Source organism: Mustela nivalis (genome assembly GCF_964662115.1).
Source record: "Mustela nivalis genome assembly, chromosome: 7".
Taxonomy (NCBI): Eukaryota; Metazoa; Chordata; class Mammalia; order Carnivora; family Mustelidae; genus Mustela; species Mustela nivalis.
This window is the reverse complement of record NC_139026.1, coordinates 55,801,019-55,825,892: the sequence shown is the minus strand read 5'-3', so window position 1 is coordinate 55,825,892 and position 24,874 is coordinate 55,801,019. Positions and strand designations below refer to the sequence as shown.

At 45.8% G+C, this 24,874-nt stretch overlaps 1 protein-coding gene across 2 annotated transcripts in view; it reads left to right on the top strand.

Annotated features, from left to right (window-relative positions):
* The window catches only part of GRIN2B (glutamate ionotropic receptor NMDA type subunit 2B), a gene marked incomplete at its 3' end in the record, with an annotated part of 404,946 nt that extends 380,854 nt beyond the window's left edge, over nt 1-24,092 (top strand). For both annotated transcript variants that reach the window (XM_082739496.1, XM_082739497.1), the window contains 4 exons: nt 14,141-14,301; nt 16,140-16,327; nt 19,573-19,811; nt 22,133-24,092. In XM_082739496.1, coding sequence (XP_082595622.1) covers nt 14,141-14,301; nt 16,140-16,327; nt 19,573-19,811; nt 22,133-23,989 — 2,445 coding nt within the window. The remainder of the gene's footprint in view (nt 1-14,140; nt 14,302-16,139; nt 16,328-19,572; nt 19,812-22,132) is intronic.
* Nucleotides 24,093-24,874: the final 782 nt, after the last annotated feature.

The window sequence follows — 24,874 nt, the reverse complement described above, 5'->3', positions numbered from 1 at the left end:
GGAAGCAGTATTGGAGAAGAGTAGTGAATGAAGGGTGTCTCCCACCCAACTGCTATTGTGGTTTGTCAGATCTTAAATTACAAAGTGATTTCAGGACTTACTTGGCTAGATACTTGATGTCTTCGAAGCCCTGATTACTCCCTTCCTCCTGCATGAGAGGACCACAGTGGCCCGTCTGTGTTCGTGCCAGTTGTACACAGTTCTTCGAATGGTAAGACTTCGCCTTCTCAACCCGCCAGCTGTCCCCTGGTTGTTTCTGCTCTCCCGTGATGCCTCTAACAAGAAGTGGCCAACCCTGCTGTACTGCAGCGGAACCACTCTCCGCTTTCATAGGGGAAGAGAGATAAATGATAACAAAACAAGCTTATATAAATAGGAATTATTAAAAGGAGAAACGGTGTCTAAGATTTTCCTGGAAGCAATACATGTTAAACGTAACCTCTTAAGCCATCTATGATCTTCTGTGTCTAAATCCCTTCTATGCTATAGAAGTGTAGCTTCTATATCCCGGTACCGTGACATGGAGCTGATGGCTATGAGCTCACAGAATATGCCTGCATGGAGAATAACCCCAAAGAGGAATGTGAATTAATGTCGTTCGGAATGATTTTCACCAAAAGGGTTGGAAGTAAAAGGACTGTTTGGCTTAACCCTCAGTCAGTTGGCAAAATTAAATTTCATTCCTCTACCTATATGGCTATTGATCTTTTACTTTTGTAGCCATCGCCTTAGAATAACTGTGTTACCGTTGTAATTGGAGGACCATTAAGGATGACTTAGGCACGTTGAACTCCCATTACCCCTTACACGCTGGGGCCTGCCTTGGCTGTGGTACAGGACAGGTACCAGTGGGCTCTCAGTTCATGTGTAGTAAGGTGGTGGGAGCCGTGCAGAGGGGACAGAAGCTGGGAATGGCTATTCGGTCTTGGGTAGTTCATAAAAAGCTATAAATACTCAAACTCTGTTGAGGCATTTTACTAACTTCATCCCCTTTTTGGCTTGTAAGACACTTTAGAATTTACTAACAGAGTTTACTGTTATTTAGAAATTTGCAAGGGCTTCTTTGCTGCAAATGCCACCAGCAGATTATAATTTTATCAATAATATTGTCATCTCCTTTTAGTGCCACCAGACTTAGACCTGCATCATTCATGGTATAAACTTTACGCTTGCAAGATAACTACCATCTCTCTCTTCAAATGAGATCAGGTTAACAAAGGATAAGTATGTACAGTGAGGAAATCACTCAGTAGGCATTTCCCAAACCGTGTTTCACAGCTTACTGAGTGTTCTAGGAAACACACTGGGTATTCTTTAAAAAAAAAAAAAAAAAAAAATCCATGGCAAAATTGGTTTGGGAAAATTCTGTGTCAGGGTTAAATAAGCTTCTTTACCAAATAACTTGTCAGAACCCTCCTCTGAGAGGGTCCGCTGTGAAGCCCTGTAAGGCATGCAGTAGGCACTGTGGTGTCACTAAACCTCCCTCCCAGCCCTGACATTCTATAAGCTGGAGTGGCCCCAGCCCAGGGCTGACTTTATTGACCAAGGCAAGAAGTTCTGCTGTGCTGTAAATGGGTCACAGTGTAACCGTGTGTGCTCCTGCTGGCATTTCCATTTCTCGGTGTGGAATTGACTGATCTGATTGATTTGCCAGGAAAGCAGAAGTGTGCCTGTCCCCCGTGACGTGCCTCTTCCTGGATCCTCACTTGCCCTAGGCCCCACCTGGCACGGTCCATTGGCAGTCCTATCCCCAACCCCGGCTTCATGTTAGGAACCTTGGGTTATCATGCTAACAACGGGAGCGCTCCAGAATTCATCAGGGTATCTTGCGTGTGGAAATCCTGATGGTAACTTTCAATATTCTCCCCCAAACTTCGTAGGAGCTTTTAGGACTGCTCATGAGGCTCCCGAATCCCAGTTTCCATGGTGAATCCATCTGTACCCTTTCCTTAAAATCTTTAAAGGCCACTTCTCTTTGCTAGCACCCACAGCTTTTATAAAATATCTGCAGCATTCCATGCACTCTCCCAGGCTGGTCTGAGAGGTGGATTGGATGGCCAGAACACCCCTTTGTTAAGTGTCCACTATGGGTAGGTCGAGGGAGCACAGCCGAGGCCACCTGTCACACACAGGCTGACTTAGGAACCAAAATCAAATGCCATAGTCCTCACACCTCTGTTCCACTTCGTCTGCGTGTTACCATAATCATCTCCAATTCTGTCACATTTTTGGTGCCAAAGAAATACTCATATGCATTGTCAAGTCCTAAATTTGACAAGCTCTTGTGGGATCTCAGATCTGACATATTTTTTGAAGGGAAGATGGAGAAGGTGCCAGGAAAGATGTCCTCAGCTAGCACGAGGACAAATTAACTCCTTAGTCACCAGATAGGTGAGGAGAGCATCAGCTCTCAGAAATCCCGATGTTCAACTTCAAGTTGGACGGGGATGCATTCGCTAGGAAGGAGTATACTTTGAATGATTTTTTTTCGTCTATAACAAGTGGTTCCACAGATCATTCATTCCTTTAGTCATTCATTCATTCATTCACATCAAGAGATTCTAAATACCAGGGATGGTTCGAGGCGCTAGTGATACAGCAACAATCACCACAGACAAAATCCTCTCCCTCACATTGCTTGCATTCTGAAAGGAGGGAGAAGAAAATAAATATAAAGAACAGTTATTGACAATATCAGGTGTTTACCTGCTAACGCAGAGCAGAGAAGGGAGATAGTGAGTGCCGGCAGGGGAGTTGAAATTCTAGATGGAGCGGCCGGAGAAGGGCTCGGTGAGAAGACCATCAAGTCTGATCTGAAGTCAGCGAAGGGGAGTGATGGATATCTGGGGCTTTCTGAGCGAAGAGAAGAGCATGCGAAGGCAGGAGCTTGCCTGGCACGTTCCTGGAAGTGCGAGGAGGCCAGTGTGGCTACTGAGGGACAGGGGAAGGAGCGAGGTGACAGATGAGGGGTGAGGTGATGCTGACCCTACCGCTTTCCCTCCTTCGTCCTCCTGAGTATACAGACGTGCATCCTGTCAGAGCTGCCATCTGATGGCTTTGTCATGTGTTCCTCCCATTATATTGCCCCCGAAAATCGTCCAGACCCTTAGTCATTTTCCAGTAAATATCCCTGCCCCAGGATCTGTGCTCTTCAAGCCGTGTTGCTGTGACTCCATAATGTCACCTCTGCACCATGGTAAACACCTGGCGTCCTTCCGAGCCTGACCCTTCAGGGTGCTCTGTGGTGTAGCTTCTGGCTGTGTGCCAGCTCAGTGTTCCAACATTCCCATGTACAGACATCCTTTCCAACTTCAAGGAAGTCATAGCGCTTGGGTCCCTCCACACCTTGGCTCACACCATGCCTCTTGCCCCAAGTGCCCTCCCCACTCAGTAGAAGCCTTGGCCAGTCTGGAAGAGCTCCATCTCTCCCTCCTGTCATTGGCCTCCTAACCCACCCACACATGATGATCTCTTCTCCCTCCAAACTCGCAGAGCCGTGACTTGCCTCACATCTCATTTGGAACTTGGCACACTCACTTCATTGTTGGATTCCTCTACCCTGCACACATTAGCTGAACATCTGTTTTCTGTGCATAGAACTCTGGGAGGTGTTTTATGGTTCTTTGAGGACCCTGGGTTTGAATCCTTGCTCCGCTCATTTCTAGCTGTGTAGCCTTATTCAAATTACTTACCTCTCTGGGCATCAGTTTCCTTGTCTGTTAAATGGGGATAACAATATACCCTGTAGGGTCGATGGAGAGATGAGTGAATGACTGTATGTCAGTTGTGCATACGTTGTTGTGGAAGGGTTAGCTGCTTCTCTCATTACACTACCATTTTAATTTCCAAATGTACAGAAACGGAAGGATTGTATCTGTGGCCTCATTTCATTTCGGATATTCATTTCAGAGCCCAGTGACTTATGCATGGGTTATAGTCATTAAATGTGTGTTGATGATATTTTATGGTCAGACACTAGACTTTGCCAAACACGTAAGACTTCAGAGTACAGGCATGACGTGGCAAAGCTAATATTGAAGTAAATTCATCTGCTCAGATCTCCTAGCTCTGGGCCAGACCTCAGATAGCTCACACAAACTCTAATGCTGTCATCTGATTTTATGATGTATTTTAGGAAATACTTATTAAGGTTCATATATCCAAATTTTGTAAAATGCCAAAGAGGTACAAACTAATAACCAGATTCCAGGAATCTGAAGAGCTGGTGTGTTTTACGTTCTAGATGCAATTCTGGGGACACTGCAGGAAGGCAGTGACTGCAGAAGCATTCTGTTTCCTCCCTTCCCCCGCCCTTCCTCCCACCTCAGCACCACACTGAGCCCAGAGAGGTGAGGGCCTCCTTCCCCAGCAGCACAGCATCCAGAGTTAGGAAGACATATTTACCAGGCTTCTCCCATCCAACTGTGAACTTCTTCATCTGCAAACTTCCGTGTGTTTGCTGCTATGGACAAGCAGTTCTAATATTAACAGAGCTAATATTAGTGATAAGAGGAAAAAGAACAGAAATGACTCAGGTCTTCAGTGCTCACTATATGCTAACTCCTTTTCTGGCAGTCGCAGAATGGTATCGGGTTCTCTAGGGGCCCAGGAAGAGAAGTGAATTACTTTCAGCCCTTCTATTATATTCCTGTGTCTTCTAACTATGTTCTATAATGTTATCATTAATTGCAATTCAGTCACTTAGTCTGAGTGAATTTGAACACTGTTCTCTCCAATGAATAATTTATGATGAAATGTAGAATAATTGTTTTTCCCTCCCACCTCCATCCCAGATTATAACTTTCATGAAAGTGTGGAATCTAGAATGTTCTAATCCATCACTGTATCCGCAGCAAGCTTGTTCCACAGGGAGGGTCCTGACCCCCGAGTTTTGAAATAGAGGCTTTGTAATGGGATGTTATGCCTTATTTCACCGCTTAGAATATAGTTGAAATTCAGTTTCAAAATTAATGCCTTGTTTATTAAGTTGTTTATTAACTCAGTTAATAAGTGATGGAGCTCAGATTTGAACTTCAGTCTTTGGAGATTAAGATTCTCCCTCTTCCTCTGCCCTTCCCCACTCCTCTCCCTCTCTAAAAAAATAAATGAAATAATTTTTTTAATTAAAAAAAAATAACAGAAGAGAGAAAAGACACAAAAAGTGTTGCCCTTTGAGCAGGGGATGCACATGTGACCCAGCACGCCTGGGTGTTTACCTTAGAGAAATGAAAATTTATGTTCACCCAGAAACCTGCACATGAATGTTACAGCTGCTCTTTTTGTAATTACCCCAAACGGAGAGTAACCTAAATGTCCTTACATGGGTAAGTGGATAAACAAGCTGACACATCCATACAATGCAGTTCCACTCAGCAATAAAAGGAATGACCTACAGATACACGCAACCGCATGGTTGCATCTCAAAGGCATTATTAGAAGGACAAAAACCCATCTCAGAAGGTTACGTCCTGTATGATTCCATTTAGATGACATCCTGGAAAAAACGCCATTTATGGAAATAGACAACAGATCGGTGGTCACCAGAGGTTAAAGCAGGGGAGGAGAGAGTAAAGGAGCAGCAGGAGGGAATTTTGGCGGGCACGGGGGTGGGGGGTGGTGGTGATGGAATTGTTCTGTGTCCTGATTGTGCTTGTGGTTGCAAGATTCTGTATGTGGTTACAATTCGTAGGACTAACGAGGGTGTAGTGTTTCAAAGGTATGTGGCTCCAGTTGGGGGAGACAAACACCCTGGAGATGGGTTGGGGTAACAGTTGCCCAAAAGTATGAATGTGCTTCATGCCACCATCCTGGGCACTTACAGATACAATGAAAAGGGGCGCCTAGGGGGCTCAGTCGTTAGGTCATTTTGGCTAGGATTTTGGCTCAAGTCATGACCTCATGGATAGTAAGATGGAGCCCTGTGTCGGGCTCCACGAGCAGCACTGAGTCTGCCTGAGATTCCCTCCCTCTCCCTCTGCCACTCCCTCTGCTCACACTCTCTGTCCCTCTCTAAAAGAGATCAAATCTTTATTTTTTTTTTTTAAGATTTTATTTATTTGTCAGAGAGAGGGAGAGAGAGCGAGCACAGGCAGACAGAATGGCAGGCAGAGGCAGAGGGAGAAGCAGGCTCCCTGCCGAGCAAGGAGCCCAATGTGGGACTCGATCCCAGGACGCCGGGATCATGACCTGAGCCGAAGGCAGCTGCTTAACCCACTGAGCCACCCAGGCGTCCCAAGAGATCAAATCTTTAACAAAAGAAAATGAGACAAAATTTTGCACTAAATTTAATGTTATTAATACTTTTACCACAATTTTAAAATGAATGAATGAATAGAATAAGAAATTTCACAAAAATAGTAAAAGTCAGTACTAAGAGAAGTGGTGAAACAGGATAGGCATGGTAATGAGAATGATAATGGGGAGTGCTGGGTAGGTAAAAAAAAAAAAAGTGGGCCCTTCAGGATTCTGATGTTTTGCTGCAGCCTCATAATTAGTAATATGGGCCAAACGCCACCCTTGTATCTGAAGTCTTCCTACCTTTTCCCGCGGGTGCCTTGGAAGGCTGAGTGGCATTTGGGCATTGATCCTTTTTGTGATTCAAATGAAAAAGCGGGCAGAATGGGATGAATATTTATGTGCAGGATTGTCAGGCTTTGAAGACAAAAGCCCCCAGATTCCATGTCCCATGTGGATGGACCCTGCAAACAGGGCATACGGTGTCTGTTCCCCGCAAGGTCAAGTTCCCGGTTTGCCCTAATCCGCGCATGCTGACCAGACTCCCACTGAATGACAAGGACCATTTTTCAGGGCAGCCAACTACCCCAGAAGGCATTTTCTTGCCACCTTCTCCACTTTAGTAGAGCTGCCATCATTCATAACATCTAATTCTAATTAACCTCGCTGGGCTTTGTCTGGTGCTCAGCAAGACAGCCTGCGCACAGTCAACATTTAGGAGGGTTTTTGTTTTGTTTGCAGAACCTGCTCTTTCTCCTGGCATCACGTCCTCAAAGACGTCTCTAAAATGTTTCCTCACTCACCACGGAATCTAAGCCGTGTTGGGGGAGGGGTCTGAAAGCAGAGGGATTTTTGCAATGTAAACCAAAGTTAACTTCCCATCTCCACCCTTCCAAATCCAGCCCATCCTCCCTGCTGGCTTAAATCCAGCCTCCTCCATGAAACCCTCCAGGCTGGTTGCAGCCTTTCTCTTTCGGAATTCTGGTGGTGCCGGTCCATGCCTGTGTGGTCTTGTGTTTTATCTCGTTGTGCACCTGCCATTTTTCATATTCTTGGGTGGGAGGGTCATTGTCTAGAGATGCTTCTGTTCCTCCTTGCTTCCCCGGTGTGTAGACCATCTGGGGGGCTCAAGTCCTGCTCTGCCCCTCTCAATCTCTGTCCTCCAACTTTTCCTTCATGCTTAGACCTCTGGGCTCTTTCTAACACAAAAACCCACTCTTAACACACTGCCAGAGTCCTTCAGTTGCTTCTGACAACAATGGAAGCCAACAATAATGATAGCAGTAACAGTATGGTGTCTTGATCACGTGCCAGGCACCATGCAACATTGTGCCCAGATTAACTGCTTGACTATTGAGAAGCCTGATGAGGTAGGCTCTGTTATTAGCCCCACCGTACAAATGTGGAAACTGGGGCACAGAGAAGTTAAGCAAGATTCTCCAGGTCACACAGCGCTCCAGCAGCAGAGCCAGGATTTGAATGCAGACAGTTTGGCTCCAGAGGCTCTGCTCTTTCTTATCCCCTAGAGCATGAACTGGAAACTACTTTGCACAGAATTCAAAATTCAATTCCCTTTGTGATTCCAGGTTCTGTCACTGTCCTCAGCCGTGTTGGGCTCTGACAGTGACAAGGCACGTGGGATCTCCAGTCATGCCCAGACCCTTTCACCGCCCTATGTCTTGGCACACCTGTCACTATCTAGAAACTCCTTTGCCCCTCTCGTTGAAGGGGAAGGCTCTCTCTTCCAGCCTTGACCCCCATGCTGCAGCTTCCGGACTGCTGGGTAGGCACGCCTGTGCCCCAGCATGACTCACATGCTTCACTGCCCCCCTCCCCACACCAAGCTCATCCCTGGTCAGGCTTTTGTGTCTGCTGTTACCTGGCACCACTCCACACTCCCCCTCAGTCCTTGGATGCCTGCTTCCTTCACATCACGTGGGTCTTCACTCAGATGCCACCTGCTCTGAAGGGCCTGGGCAGGACAGCCGGTCAGAACTTGTTCTTCTGCCTATCACTCTTTCCTATCTGACAGCTGTTTCAGCTCCTTCCTAGCCCTTCGTTTGCACTCCATGACATCGTCTGTGTTCCAGTTATCTGTTGCTACACAGCGAGCTACCCCAGCACCCAGGGGCTTGAAGCAAGAACCATTCCATGGTGTTTGACCATTTGGTTGGGGGTGAGGGAGAGTCGGGGTCATATATTTGGGCAGGGCTCGACTGGCTGATTCTTCCACCTCATGTGGCATCAAGTGAGGTGACTGCGGTAGTCATTGGGCAGCAGGGCTGGGCTGCAGGGTCCATGATGGCTTTCGTCTCCTACCTGGTACCCTGACTGGAGTCACTGGAAGCTGGGGCTAGGCTGGGATCTTGCATGGGACTGTGATGGCTCCAGTACGGTGGCCTCAGTGCTCTTGGACTTTCTGCACAGTGGACTGCTTCCCCGGAAGCGAGGTTCCAGGAGGCCCAGGTGGGAATTGCAAAGCTTCTTATGACCTAGCCTCAGAAGTCCCAGAATGTTACTTCTGCACCTTCTGCTGGCCAAGCAAGTTGCCGAGGCCTGGCCAGAATGAAGGGCAGGGAACATAGACCTCATCCCTCAGTGGGAGGAGGAACAAGGAATTGGTGGTTGTCTAGGAGTCCACTACATTTAAAGAGGGGGCTCTATCATTTGCCTCCCTCCTTTACGATGTGCACTCTATAAAAGCAGCATCTTCTTCTTCTTCATACTGTGTCCCCAGCACCCGGAGAAGCAGGTGCACGTGGCAGATGCCTGCAAATCCTTGCTGAGTATCTGCATGAATGAAAGAATAAAGGGGTAAATAAAGGAATGAATGAAAAAAAATGAATGAATGTTTACATCTCTGACTCTCTAATAGTTAAATCTTTCGAAAACAGAGCTGGATTTTCTTTTTTCATCTGTGTATCCATAGTTCTTAATACAGTCCTCTCCACTAACAGATGCTTGGCAAATATTTACCAAATGAATTGATGCATTTTAATTATTACAGTTAAAGGAGATAATGTGAGTTATTACCAGCAAATACATAGGTGTTGGATACAGGTAAGACTATGAGTGAATTAATAATGCCTTATACACATGAAAATAAGTTTGTATATTTCTTTAATAAGTAAAATGAAATGGAGCAGATCCCCGCATACCTTTCCCCTTCTCTCTGCAGAAGGCTCTATGAGAAGGTCTCTGTTGGGAAGGCGGCAGCCATGGCAGCCCCAGGACCCTCCAGTCCCTTTGTCTTTGGGAGAGGGCAGGGGCCTTTGCTCCTGGCCTTCTAGCACCTTTGTCTTGGCACGGCTGCCAAGACTAATTCACTTGGAGGTTACTAAGATGGGGGCTGAGACGATGGTCTGAACAGCTAAGGGGGCTGAACTCTGCTTCCCTGCCTCTGTCCAGGAGAATCAGGTAGGATGACAGTTCTCAGCACATTCAGCCTGGTTTTGCCCTTGTGCAAGTGCAGGCCCACAGTGATTGCTGGAAGCCATGTGTTGATTCCACGGGGTGAGTGTGAGTCAGCACTTGATGTGCCGAAAAGGGAAGGATACCCTCCCCTGGGGCCCCACTTCGAGCGAGCCGTCTTCCATCCCAGCACACAGGCGTAGGGCTCGTCAGCCAGCCTCGGAGTTGGCAGTGGGAAGGCTCAGCTCCCAGAGGTCAAGCCTCAGCTTGTCCTCCTGCTTCCCCATGTGGCCTTGGACAACTTACTTGGTCTCTTCCGGGCTTCAGTTTCCTCACCTGTGAAGTGCGGCTGATCCTTAAGGTTTCTTTCTGCATTTTTATTTCTCTGTCTAAATCTGTTGTTATAATTCTAATCGGCAGATCTCTGGAAAAAGTTTCTATGTTCAAGGTCGGCCATTACATGTTACATTACTCATTATATTTCATGAGGAATATTGTGTTAAAGGTCACTACCATAAAATCAGACAGAATGTTTTAGTCCAATACCACTCTCCTTAGTGTATTTGGGTTTTTAAAATTTTTTTTAATTGTTTCTTGGGGTCCTCCCTGTTCTGTGGATTTTAAGATGCTTAGTTCTTGACAAGCCAAAATACTACTCCCTTCCCAAGCCCCAGAGAGCACTGATTACTATTCAGGTTAAACAAGTGCTCTGTAATGCCTCACAGCTTGGGGTATGGTTTATTACGGGACATTTAGTGGAAGCATCAAGGTATTTGGAAGATCATTGTTTCCTTCTTCCCCTACAGGCCTCGCTGAACATGCAGTTCTCAGTGGTCATGAATTTTAGTCAAGTTCAAGTTCCCATGACAGTTTTAAAAAATTATTAAAAAAAAAAACAAAAAACCTGAGTTTTATTTAAACCTCACAAGCTGGGACAAGAAGTTTCAAAGAAAAAGCCAAGCTCACTCCTGCTTCTGCATTGGTTAATTCTAGGGCAGCAAACTCACATTCCTGGTCACCAGAGCTGGCCTAGTTTAAGGAACAAATTGGAGAACAAGAGTTTCAGGAAACACTGGCTAACATAAGATAATTTTAGATATTAAAGTTTCGCCCTCACAGAAGCAGTTAATAATTTTTAGAATCCGCCATGTGCCAGATATTGGGTTAAGTGTTTTCCTATCTACTATCTTATTATTGATCAAAAATAATGCTTCCAGAAAAATGGGGCTCTGTAAATACAAGTAACTTGCCCATGTTCACAGCTGGTCAGAGAAAGAGTTAGAAGCCAAACACAAATTATCTGCCTCCAAGACCAGTCCTTTCCAAGACTATACTTTCCCATTCTTTCAATGCTGGCTGGTTCCTCTGATTCTTAACTTCTGGAAGATGCTTTCAATCAGAGCCCTGCTCTGTTTTCATTTACTTCCTTTAGATTTTTAATAGCTTTAATTGATTTTCAAATATTTTCTCTCTACTGGTGGCTTATCTCTTCATGATCTTAACTGTCTTTCAAAGAGTTCTTAATTTTGATGAAGTCTAATTTTTTTTCCTTTCTTTTGGTGGATTGTGCTTTTGGTGTCATATGTAGAAATCTTTGTGTAACTCGGGCTACAAAGACTTTTTCCGGTATTTTCTTCTAGAAATATTATAGTTCATATTTAGGTGTCCGATTCACTTTGTGTTAATTTCTCTGTATCTCATCAGGTGTGAAATGAAGTTTTTTGGTGGTTTTTTTTTTTTTTTTTGCATATGGATATCTAATTGTTCCAGCACCATTTGTTGAAGACACTCCCATCTCCACTTTATCTGCCTTTGCACCATATTTGTTGGTGTATAGATGGACACTCTACTGTCTTCTGATGAATCTCCTTATTCTCTCTATGCTAATGTCACACCTTCACAATCACTATCATTTTATGACAAGTCTAAAAGTCAGATCTTATAAGACCTTCAACTTTTTGCCTTTTTTGGTGAAATTATCTTGTTGGCTATTTTAGATCCTTGATCATTTCTTTAGTTTTTATTTATTCAAGGACATAGTTATAAAACGGCATCTGGAAATCTGAAGATGACTTAAAATTTAAAGTTATGAAATAGGAGTCCTGAAACTTTCCATAATCTAGCTTCATCAGGAAGTGAGGCACTCAGGGCATCCGATCCCATTTGGTTAATCAAAATTATTGTGTATACCTTACGTGGATTGCCAATTTTTTAAAAAAGTAGAAATATAATAATTTATACTGGAATAGAACTGGACATGATTTCAACTGTCACTGATGTTTCAGAAAATACTCTGGGCCCTAGAATATCTTGATCATTGTGAGCATCGGTTGTCACTGTCCTAGCAAAGTGGGGAATCACTGATTAAAGGGAGTCCATTTATTCGTACTGCTGCCCACCAGAATACGTACTCTGCTTTTGATTTGGGTGCCTTTTTTCAAACAAGTGAAGGGTTATAATTGACAGTGATAGGCATAGCATTCTGTCCCTTCCAATAAACATATTCCTATTTACTTAAAACTTGCTATCTGCTGTGCATAGTGAGGAATACTATTAATTAAGCCAATTGATCCCAGAGAATGTTAGCCATTACTACCACTGCATGACATTGAGCAAATTACTTGTCCTCTTTGCCTCAGTCTTCGTCTGTGAAATGAGAGGCTTGGACTAGTTAACCTTGAGTGACTTATCCAAATCTAAAATTCTTAGTGACTCTTTAATTCACTTAAAAATCACAGCCCTTTCAAGACCAATTAAGCAAAAACTCTTAATGGCAAAAAGCACCATGGTAAATCAGACTGGGAGCCTTTGAGTCAGGAAAGTAGTAGTCTTTTGATGCATCACAGATCACCTAATACTACTGCATGACTCTGCTCTTGACTATGGCCAGCTCTGAGCCCTGAAGATGGCATTTGTGGCTCCTGGTGCTGTGATATTTTGTGGTTTATGAAATCCCCATATTCTGAAAAGCTCCTGAGCTTTCCAGGTCAAGGAAAAGTGAAAGGAGAATGTCTTTAATCCCACACAAGTCCAGAGGACCATAGACCTCTTAAGTTTGCAGGTTAGAGTTTAAAATACATCTCCAAAGTCAATGGTATAGTATTGAAACCAAGAGGACTTAACACGTCTCCATTGTCTTTCGTATGCCAAGGTACGGCAGCGTTACTCTGATCTGTCTGATCACAGGTGTACTAACAGAATGGGAGGGTTGGAAAGGGAAGCTTACTGGGGAATGCACAATACAGACATGAGTTAAAAATAATAGGAAGAATCTGTATTGTGGACTCACTGCATGCAAGGTGCTATGGCAGGCACTTCTTAGACATTATATCCTTTAATCTACATAACAGCCTTGAAAAATAGACATTATTGTCTTCCTCTTGCAAATGAGGAAATGATGCACAGAGAGTTCATGTTATTTGCCCAGGGTTGCACAGTAGTAAGTGATGGAGCTGATCTTCAACTTACATCTTTCTCAATCTAAGCTCAACCTCTTAATGCCTGTATCAGAGGCTAGCTCTCAGAATCTAGCCAGCTCATTTAGTGCGTACTTGTATTTGTAGTGTAATAGAAACTAAAAACATAAGTAGTCCTTTTGGGTAGACTTGATGGAAGAAAGAACTCAGAAGGTGTCCTGAAGAAACTGCTTTGAGTTACTTTTTGAGATGAAGGACATGAATTGGCCTCAAGAGAAAAGCGAGTTCATGCTGAGGGGACAGACTATTTGAGGCCATGAAGATACAAATGAATAAATTATTTGTTCAGGAAGCAATGTACAGACTTACTCATTGCAGGGCAATACCAGAAATAAAGCTTGATGTCATAGGGGTGAAAAATCTAAGAGATTTCACTTTGTTATGCTGGGCACTGGAAATCCACTCCCAGTTCTTAAGCAAGGGAAGGAACATAATTAAAATTGTATTTTATTTTGCAATTTATTCTATAACTTTTGTAGAATACATAATGGGCTTTTAACGTATCAAGGGAGGTCAAGAGAAAATTTCTTAGCAAAATATATTTGATACCCAACAAATTATTTTCGGGAGTACATTGTAGCTCATCCCACTGAAGTCCTATAGCTTCCAATGGTGCAATGACAGTGTATTCAGGCCCTTAAGTTAAGAGGGCTGGAAACATGTTTAACACAATTTTCAGGTATAAGGGTGACTAACCCACTGCAGTTAAGCTCCATACTCCCATCATCACTGGTATTGAGCAGTATGCATAAATGGAACACGCAAAGGTTATATATTAAATCCAGGGTTGGGCTGCTAGAAAGCCCTCAATGATATGTATTAAGTCAAGTTGAAGTTCTCTTTCAATTAGCATCCACTGTTCCTGAGTGAGGGCTGATGTATTTGGTGAACTGTAGCCGGGTGCCTTCCCTATAAATCCACAAATGCTAACTTAATATCTCTTCACATTTTCTGAAGCATTTTCTTCCTTTCTCTCTCTCTCTCTCCCTCTCCCTCTCACTCTCTTTCTCTCTCTCCAGTTCCAGAGACCTAATGACTTCTCACCCCCTTTTCGCTTTGGGACTGTGCCCAATGGCAGCACAGAGAGGAATATTCGCAATAACTACGCAGAAATGCATGCCTACATGGGAAAGTTCAACCAGAGGGGTGTAGATGATGCATTGCTCTCCCTGAAAACAGGGTAAGAACTGCTTCCAAGCTCAGAGTCTTTGATGTCTTTCTCACATTTATTAAATGTACACTGAATCAGGTATATTGTGCTTGGGTGCCAAAGTTAAACCAAAGAAGACTGCATTTGCTTTCCATGGATTTCCAAGTTGAATTTGACAATATAATTCAGGCCAGTAAACAAAGATTCCTATGCTATCAGATACCTCTATGTATTTTTGTTTTACAAATTATATTCTACTTCCATTAATGCAACCATGAAACAGGAATGAAGTGGCCATAAAAGTAGAAGGGACGAGTCAAGGCTAAGGTTCATGTATTACACATGAAATGCACAGCTGTTGACCAGAAGGTGAAAATGAATGATTCTGGGGTCTTGTGGATAAGGGAGAAGTGAAAGAAGAAAAGGGTGAAGGTTTTTAGACAACAAGCAGTGAGAATGTGTTGACTGATCTCCAGGTACAGTTTTTGTTGGTGTTCTTTGATCCAGCTTTATACTCTAGAAAGTATTTGTTAAAAGAAGCTCACAAACTGCAGATATGTGGGCTTGCATAATCCCAGCCACATTGGTCCCTTTATCCATTTGGCCTCTCGAAGCCACAGCTGTGGAATAAGACAGATAATTGAGCATCATAGATATTGGGACTTAGGGGTAAAGGGGTCTTATAACTGATTTCCTGTGTTGTATGATGACTAGTCACACTTGGACCTCCCAGTGGCTCCAGTTCTGGAAAAGCCACCCAGATGCCTGTTTACTTAAATACTGTTAGACTCTGTCTTATCACCATAAAATCACAGGAGGTATCGGGTAACGGGATTTGAGCTTGGGCATGGGACCACCGTGGTAGGTCGTCTGGCCCCTGGTATATCCACAGTTGACAAGCATATTGGAGTTTGGGGGGTTTTTTGGTATGCCACTTTTCTATCGGGTACTTATGGGCTTTTTGGAAAATGTTTCATATCTTATCGTACCATAAAGGGCTTATTTTTCCTCAAGGAAGGATAAAGCTAACTTACCTTGTAAATGTGAAAGGGAGGACACATGCTTTTCTTTCTTGCAGACCTCTCTATATTACCTACCTATATGGCTGTATCTGAATTTCTTTCTCTACTTTTGATGTGTTTAAATGTTGGTTTGAAATATTGGTCCAGGCCTTCTTGCCATTACCCCTAGTTGTACTCCCTTCCCTGCATATTCCTTCCTTGGAAAGTGCACTATATAAAATGAGATTCCTAGATGTTTCGGAACTTGTGAGGTCTGGATGTGTCTATACGTTGGGTTCTCCTGTAGTTGCACACATTTGCTCTTAATAAGCCTGTGCTGCTACCACCCAGAATGCTCCTTTCTTTCCTTGTGCTGCAAAACAGAATATTGAAACCTTTCTGACCACAAAAATAGCATTGCACAGCTATTGAAACACATACACCTACACTTATCCCCACTCTGGACTGTAATGAACTGAGAAATGAAAAATGTTATATAAATCTAACCCATGCTATTTGTTGTTATCATCGTGATGGTTACTTTTCATTATTTCAGTTATTATTTTTATTGATTCCTTTTTACTCCTTCTCCTTTCAGACACAGCTTATGAGTTGGCTTCAGGCCCAACTTACATTCTCATCGTTCCCAGTGGGAGGGAAAGAACTCCTCCTTTCAACCTGAAATCACATAAAGAACAGCCTGGGATTTAGGCTTTAGATTCTGGCTGAGTTCCAACTCGAGCCTCACTTTGAATGGGTTCTCCCCATCGCTTGCTGGAACCCTACTGCTTCATATTAATGGCCCCATAGGTAGTTTTGTACTAAAATTCCTCCACCGGGTGGTTTGTTTGCTTCTGTTTTGCACAGGAAACTGGATGCCTTCATCTACGATGCAGCAGTGCTGAACTACATGGCCGGCAGAGATGAAGGCTGCAAGCTGGTGACCATTGGTAGCGGAAAGGTCTTTGCTTCCACTGGTTACGGCATTGCCATCCAAAAAGATTCTGGCTGGAAGCGCCAGGTGGACCTTGCTATTCTGCAGCTGTTCGGAGATGGTGAGTCAAAGATGGCGGCTCTTCTGATAGCCAGTCCAAAACACCAACCCTTCTTTCTTCTCCATACCTGTAACCCCAGCCTTTCCAGAAAAGTAACTTTGGGGATAGGTATGAGTATGCTAAGACTGCCTAACATAGCTGAGTGACTTCAGTGATAGAAATTTGGCTCACCGTTCCAGAGGCAGAAGTCTAAGCGTCAGCATTGGTTCCTTCTGAGGGCCTCAAGGGAGAATCTGTTCCATGCCTCTCCCCCAGCTTGGGGTGGTTTGTTGGCAACTGTGAGCATTCCTGCACTCGCAGACACATCACCCATCTCTGCCTTCATGTCTGCATAGCTTTTTCCCTATGTGCCTGCTGCCTGTCTACCTGTGTGTGCCTGATTGATGCCATTTTTAAGGATGCCAATTATATTGGATTAGGGGCCCACCCTACTCCAGGATGACCTCCTCTTAACTAATTCTGTCTGCAATTACCTCATTTCCAAATAAAGTCACATTTCAAGGGATTGGTGATGAGGACTTCCAACAGAGGACTATGGCATGAGGAGGGGAGGTGTTGGACAGGGACACAATTCAACCCACAACTGGGTGAAATTTAGGAGAAAGGATTAGAGTAGTTGGTCAGGGAGGTATGTGTCAGGATCACGGGGTATGATTAAACTTAAAGGATAAAGTAAGAGAAGCTAGTATAGATACATGTGGCCAGAGCAGTGGATAGGCCTTCAAAAAGGTCTCCAGAGAATGGATCCAGAGAAATGGCACAGAAATATACTTGTGGCCTTCTATCCATCTATCCATCCATCCCTCTCTCCCATCTTGCTCTTTCAGCTAGAAGAGGCAGGAATTGGGGACAGGGTCCTCTGAGGCCGACATTCATAAGGTACTCCCCAGTGTCATCCTGGGAGGAGACCAAGCAGCCAGCTTGCTTTGGAAAAAAAATCTCATCTCCACTTTCTTTTTTTTTTTTTAATTTTTTTTTAATTACTTTTCAGTGTACTAGGAAAGTACATTGTTTATGCACCACACCCAGTGCTCCATGCAATACCCACAATACCCATGACCAGGCTGGCCCAACTTCCCACCCCCCGCCCCTTCAGAACCCTCAGATTGTTTTTCAGAGTCCATAGTCTCTCATGGTTCACCTCCCCTTCCAATTTCCCCCACCTCCCTTCTCCTCTCCATCTCCCCATGTCCTCCATGTTATTGGTTTTGCTCCACAAATAAGTGAAAATAAATGACTCTCTCTGCTTGACTTATTTCACTCAGCATAATCTCTTCCAGTCCCATCCATGTTGCTACAAAAGTTGGGTATTCATCCTTTCTGATGGAGGCATAATACTCCATAGTGTATATGGACCACATCTTCCTTATCAATTCGTCTGTTGAAGGGCATCTTGGTTCTTTCCACAGTTTGGCGACTGTGGCCATTGCTGCTATGAACACTGGGATACAGATGGACCTTCTTTTCACTACATCTGTATCTTTGGGGCAAATACCCAATAATGCAATTGCAGGGTCATAGGGTAGCTCTATTTTTAATTTCTTAAGGAATCTCCACACTGTTTTCCAAAGTGGCTGCACCGATTTGGATTCCTACCAACAGTGTCAGAGGGTTCCCCTTTCTCCACATCCTCGCCAACACACATTGTTTCTTGTCTTGTTAATTTTGGCTATTCTGACTGGTGTTAGGTGGTACTTTCGTTATACTTGTGTCTTCTGCGACCCTCTTCACTTTGTTGCCTGGAGTACCTACTCTTCCTGTTAGTCTCCCAGAAGCAAATCCAGTTATGCAGGAACAGCCTGACTCTGCTTCACCGCACAGGCCATCAGCCGGGCAGTTCTCTAAATTATATCTATAGAACCTTCACTGTTAGGGATGAGATGAGAGGCAGAACACAGCTGGATTTTAAGATCCAGGTGAAGTTGGTTGTTCCACTAGTTAGGAAAATCATAGTTTGATCAAAACAATGAGTGAAAAGTGATTTGGTTAACACTGAAAAGATAAGGAGTTTCTAGCTGGAGTGCTAACAGGCTATGTTAGTACGAGGGCTTCTGGAATTCTCATGTAGCTCTCACTCAAAGGCAATTAACAGAGCCTCTGTCAGTAAGGAAGGGCGGCAGTAGAGATGACTGGGAGAAGTTGCCAAAGCTCCAGTCAGTTTACACAAAGTTCAAATTTTTAGCCAAATTGGAGTTACTAAAACAGGCAGTTTAGTTCATGAGATTTTCAGAATTTTGTTTGCCTAGAATCGGATGCATTCTAGGGCATGTGGATTCCTTCATTTTCCTTTTGTCTAAGGTTTCTGCCTTGCTAATTCCTTGTATCCAGTGAAGTAGATAAAGGTTATTGTCCCTGGCATGAATCGAATTAATCAAAGCTTCTCTAAGTGGTGTTACAAGGAGGCAGGTCTGAATTCGGTGGTCTCGTTTGATTCAAGCTTCCTCCCCTTCAGTCTTAACATTTCTCTTTCCCTCTGCAACAAGAGATCAGTAAGTGTGAGGGTCCGTGGGGAGACAGTCTCCCTGCTTATCTCTTTCTGTCCCTCCTGCCCCAGCCCCATCTGGTTTGCGTATTTTCAAGAACAATGTTCTGAATCTCGTGTTTAATTAATGTTATTTCTTACTATCTTAAAAATAAAATATAAATGCTTACTTAGTCTGATACTCAAGCTCTCAGCAATCTTGCCTCAACCTTTTTTGTTCAGCTTCCTTTGCCTCCTTGCACTCTGGCTGAGCTGTTCTGCATGTCTTTCCCAAACAAACCTTGTGTTTTCCCATTGATCGTGCCATTTCTGCCACCTGGAGCGCCTTTTCATGCAAGTTAAATTAAAATGCACCCATTCATTCTGTCCCTCTGAAGTCCTACCTTCCTCGTGAAAACCCACTGGCCACCCCATCCACAAAATTAGTCTCCTGAATTTGAACCCCTGTTACCTGCATATTGCTAGTCCTATTAATTATTTATATACCAATGGCCACTGGATAGATAATGGAGAGCAGGGGTAATGCCTCATATCTTTGTGTCACTGCAGTACCCACACTGAGCTGTCACTGAATACTTTTTGAATACATGGGTGAGTTAATATATATATATAGTGATATTAATAAAATTACTGAGAACTTTATTTTCTTTCTCCATGTCTCCTTCTCTCTCATGTTCTTCTCTTTCTTCCCTAATACCCCTTCTTGTCCCCTTTCTCTGCTCTTCTGTCTTCTCTCTCGTTTTCCTTTCTGCCATGTGTCCAGGGGAGATGGAAGAGCTGGAAGCTCTCTGGCTCACTGGCATTTGCCACAACGAAAAGAATGAGGTCATGAGCAGCCAGCTGGACATTGACAACATGGCAGGCGTCTTCTACATGTTGGGGGCAGCCATGGCTCTCAGTCTCATCACCTTCATCTGCGAACACCTATTCTATTGGCAGTTCCGGCACTGCTTTATGGGTGTCTGTTCTGGCAAGCCTGGCATGGTCTTCTCCATTAGCAGAGTAAGTGGTTTGATGGAGGTGCTGGGAGCTTGGGAAGGATGGCTTAGTCTGGCACTGTGCGACGCAGGGAGACCCAGGCGGGCACTGACTCCAACCTTGTGCAGCTAAAGCCAGAAACTACATCATGTACGTTTCCCCAAGGGGTCGGGTGATAAAATTTCAGGTGGCTCAAAAACAAAACAAAACAAAAAAACAGGTGATATTATTTTTTCTTCAAGGAGCAGCTTTGTGTGTGCGGTTTGGCATTTGGTTCCCAATAAGAACTGACAGATCAATCAAAATGAAAAATTTGGCCTTCTACCAAATGCCTTCCATCACCACTAGTTAATTCTGTATGGGATGTATTAATCATTTAATCTTTTTTTTTAAATCACATCTCTATTCAAATAGTGAAATGTAATATATCTCTCTTATTCTGACATACAAAGATATATTATTGGTAGTTCCACTGTTCATGCTGTTTTAACCATGTGTGAGTTGTGGGGGGTTAAAGAGCTTTACAGAACCTTCAGAAGTAAGTACTGATCTATGAGAAATTTACATTCCAGAAACTTCCTTAATTGAAACACGAGTATAACTCTTAAGGTGTTCTTTACTTCGGTCTTTTCTAAGTTTCAAGTCCAAAGTGAGGATCCGGAATTCAGTTTTAAATATGAACAGAGGATCACAGGGGGACGGTAGGGGGAAACAGGCCTCTTTTAATTTCATCAGTAAGGTTATGGGATTCATTCATGAGACGTGACCTCAGATATCCTTTTAGAATAGAGGTCTAGATTTCAAATATAACTAACTTCGGCTCTAATGGAGTTATGTAAGAGAATGGATTTCTCATTAAGTTGTTCTATCTTTTCATAATTTCCTATAGTATTTTAGTGATAGAGAACAGTTTCCTCTCTGGCTGTAAGCTGATTCAAGCCATTCAGTAAGTAAGCAGGAAGAAGGAACATGTGGTCCCTGAGCCACATTGCTCCACAGTGCAGTCCTTTCTAAGGTCCCGGATAGGGTGCTGGCAGAAGCAGTGGGAGTTGGTGGCCTGTAATAGAAATCCCATTCATAGGCCTACAGCACAATTAAGGCCTTTGTAGAGGAAAAACTCTCAGCACTTTCCCTTAGCTGTAATCAAAAAGGGTTAGAAAGCAAGGAGAGTAACTTTACCTTGAAGGTCTCGAGTCTCACTACTGCCCTCTGGGACGGCGAGGCTCACCTCACCTAACCCTCTCTTCTTTCCCACTTAGCTGCAGTTCTCCATTCTGATCTTCTCTGCTCTCCTCCCCATCTACCAGGGCAACTTCCCTTCCAGATCACTCCCCTTTGTTTCAAAGACCCAATTCAAATGACCTCCCTGTCACATATTTCCTTGCCAGGGAGAAAAGTTCCAAGGGTGTCTGCTTATCAAGGCAGAGAGCAAGACATTAGCAGCCTAGCTTGACTTGGGACTTGACCCCAACCCATTACCTCTCCTGGACGGTGTTCCTCAAGGCCTCGTACACAGAGCTGCACCAGGGAGTTCTCAATCAATACTAATTTGTCACAATATTAATTATGTATGATAAGATTAAGGGAGTGAGAAAGTATTAGAAGGAAACCAGGAGCTAAGGAGAACAAGGGAATTATTTATTCCTATTCAGTACTTGATATCTGTCCCAGTTCTGCCATCCCACAGTGTAGGGCACAGCGGGAGAAAAATCCTTCTTTGACCCCAGGGCTCTCTGACTCTCTGTGAATTTGGTGCATGCTTGGCTCAAGAAGAGAACCCCTCAGCCATTCTTTGGTGACCAAAACCCTAAGAGGCACTCAAAATGTGTCAGAGCTAGAAAAGAGTGGCTCTTGTGAGCGCTGAGCTCCCCTGTGCTGTACAGGCGGCCGGGGTGGCCGGGCCAGGACAGAACAGCCCTGATGCCCATGGCACATGGCTGTCGATTTCCAGGCAGCCGCTGGTAATTTTTGCCGTCTGTTGCTATCACGACCTCATTTTTAAGGTGCGGAAACTTAGGCTTAGGAAGGAAAATCAATGCAAGTCAATGGTGGAGTGGCAGTGTAGAATGTCATGTCTTCTGATTCCAGTCTATTTGCTCAAGTCACCTGGAGTGGCCGTGTCCCCTCTTGGAGAGCCAGGCCATGAAGCTCAGCTCATGATAGGAAACTCGCCCAACTCAGATGACAACTCGGGGGAGCTTCTAGCCCTGTCAGCCTATCAGTATACTAAGACTGGTTCATGCTCTCCCTGACTTTTCTTCTCCAGCGAGACAGATGGTAGTGGGGTGGGGGGGACAAGCGTTGTCCGTGGAGACCTGACCCATGTCCTCCTCTTCCCGCTCCAGGGTATCTACAGCTGCATCCATGGAGTGGCGATTGAGGAACGCCAGTCCGTGATGAACTCCCCCACCGCGACCATGAACAACACACATTCCAACATCCTGCGCCTGCTCCGCACAGCCAAGAACATGGCCAACCTGTCCGGCGTGAACGGCTCCCCGCAGAGCGCCCTGGACTTCATCCGACGCGAGTCATCCGTCTACGACATCTCCGAGCACCGCCGCAGCTTCACGCACTCCGACTGCAAGTCCTACAACAACCCGCCGTGCGAGGAGAACCTCTTCAGCGACTACATCAGCGAGGTGGAGAGAACTTTCGGTAACCTGCAGCTGAAGGACAGCAATGTGTACCAAGACCACTATCACCACCACCACCGGCCCCACAGCATCGGCAGCGCCAGCTCCATCGACGGGCTCTACGACTGTGACAACCCGCCCTTCACCACGCAGCCGCGGTCCATCAGCAAGAAGCCCCTGGACATTGGCCTCCCCTCCTCCAAACACAGCCAGCTGAGCGACCTGTACGGCAAATTCTCGTTCAAGAGCGACCGCTACAGCGGCCACGATGACCTGATCCGCTCAGACGTGTCCGACATCTCCACCCACACGGTCACCTACGGAAACATCGAGGGCAACGCCGCCAAGAGGCGTAAGCAGCAATACAAGGACAGCCTGAAGAAGCGGCCGGCCTCGGCCAAGTCCCGCCGGGAGTTCGACGAGATCGAGCTGGCCTACCGCCGCCGGCCCCCCCGCTCCCCTGACCACAAGCGCTACTTCAGGGACAAGGAAGGGCTCCGGGACTTCTACCTGGACCAGTTCCGCACCAAGGAGAACTCCCCGCACTGGGAGCACGTGGACCTGACGGATATCTACAAGGAGCAGAGCGACGACTTCAAGCGTGACTCGGTCAGCGGAGGCGGGCCCTGCACCAACAGGTCTCACCTCAAGCACGGGGCGGGCGACAAACACGGCGTGGTCGGCGGGGTCCCGGCTCCCTGGGAGAAGAACCTGACCAACGTGGACTGGGAGGACCGCTCCGGGGGCAACTTCTGCCGCAGCTGCCCCTCCAAGCTGCACAACTACCCCACGACCGTGAGCGGGCAGAACTCGGGCCGGCAGGCGTGCATCCGGTGCGAGGCTTGCAAGAAAGCAGGGAATCTGTACGACATCAGCGAGGACAACTCCCTGCAGGAGCTGGACCAGCCGGCCGCCCCCGTGGCGGTGCCGTCCAACGCCCCCAGCGCCAAGTACCCCCAGAGCCCGACCAACTCCAAGGCCCAGAAGAAGACCCGGAACAAGCTGCGCCGGCAGCACTCGTACGACACGTTCGTGGACCTGCAGAAGGAAGAAGCCGCCTTGGCCCCGCGCAGCGTGAGCCTGAAAGACAAGGGCCGCTTCCTGGACGGCAGTCCCTACGCCCACATGTTTGAGATGCCAGCCGGCGAGAGCACCTTTGCCAACAACAAGTCCTCAGTGCCCGCTGCCGGACACCACCACCACAACAACCCCGGCGGTGGCTACATGCTCAGCAAGTCGCTCTACCCCGACCGGGTCACGCAGAACCCTTTCATCCCCACTTTCGGGGACGACCAGTGCTTGCTCCACGGCAGCAAATCCTACTTCTTCAGGCAGCCCACGGGGGCGGGGGCGCCGAAAGCCAGGCCAGACTTCCGCGCCCTTGTCACCAACAAGCCGGTGGTCTCGGCCCTTCACGGGGCTGTGCCAGGCCGTTTCCAGAAAGACATCTGTATAGGGAACCAGTCCAACCCCTGTGTGCCTAACAACAAAAACCCCAGGGCTTTCAACGGCTCCAGCAATGGGCATGTTTATGAGAAACTTTCTAGTATTGAGTCTGATGTCTGAGTGAGGGAAGAGAGAGGGTTGAAGGTGGGTACGGGAGGGTGGGGCTGTGGGCGTGTGGTGCGCATGTCACGGCGGGTGACGGGGGTAAACTTGGTTCCCATTTGCTCCTTTCTTGTTTTCCTTTATTTACGGAATCCTGGAGTTCTGATTCCTTCTGAGGGCAACCCCGGTGACCAGCACCGTCTCTCCTCCCTTTCCGGCTCTCTCCTCCTTCCCCACCTGTCAGTCGCTCCTGGTCGTGGGAAAGAGTGCGGTGGGCTCGCTCAGCACAGCACCGGGAAGGCAGAGTGGAGAGAAGAAGGGGCTGCGCGCAGGCTTCCTCCCAGCACGGAAGGACTGTTTGCCACCGGCGCGGAGCGAAGCGGGAGAAACAAAAGGAGGCCGCGTGAGCACAGGATAGCTCTTCCCAAACGGATCTTTAGGTGTAGGTGAGAAAGCAAAAGCGTCCCAATGGGACCATTTAGCCTACTGCCTGTGAAGGCAAAGAGGCTTTTGCTAAATTCTTGCCACTTCGGTGACATCTCTTTGGGGCCCGCGTGCCATGCAGAGGGCAGGAGGCCATGTGTGTTTATATATAAGCCAAAAAAAAAAAAAAAAAAGTTTGTTTCAATTCCTTGAGACCCATTGGTGGTGAACTGGGACAGAAAGGTCACGGGTGGATGACGGAGAGAACATCAGAGCCGTGCTGTGTGGTGCATTTGAGGCAAGAGAGGACAGACTGCATGTGCACGAGTGTCCCTGTACACTTGTATGTGCCTGTCGTCTACACAGCCATGCAGTCAGGGGCCTGAACCTGTAGACAAGGTGACCTTGACTCATGACGCTGTTTCTTCCAACGTCCCCAAACAGTTGCTCGGTTTGGCTTATATACAAACAGAGATGGTT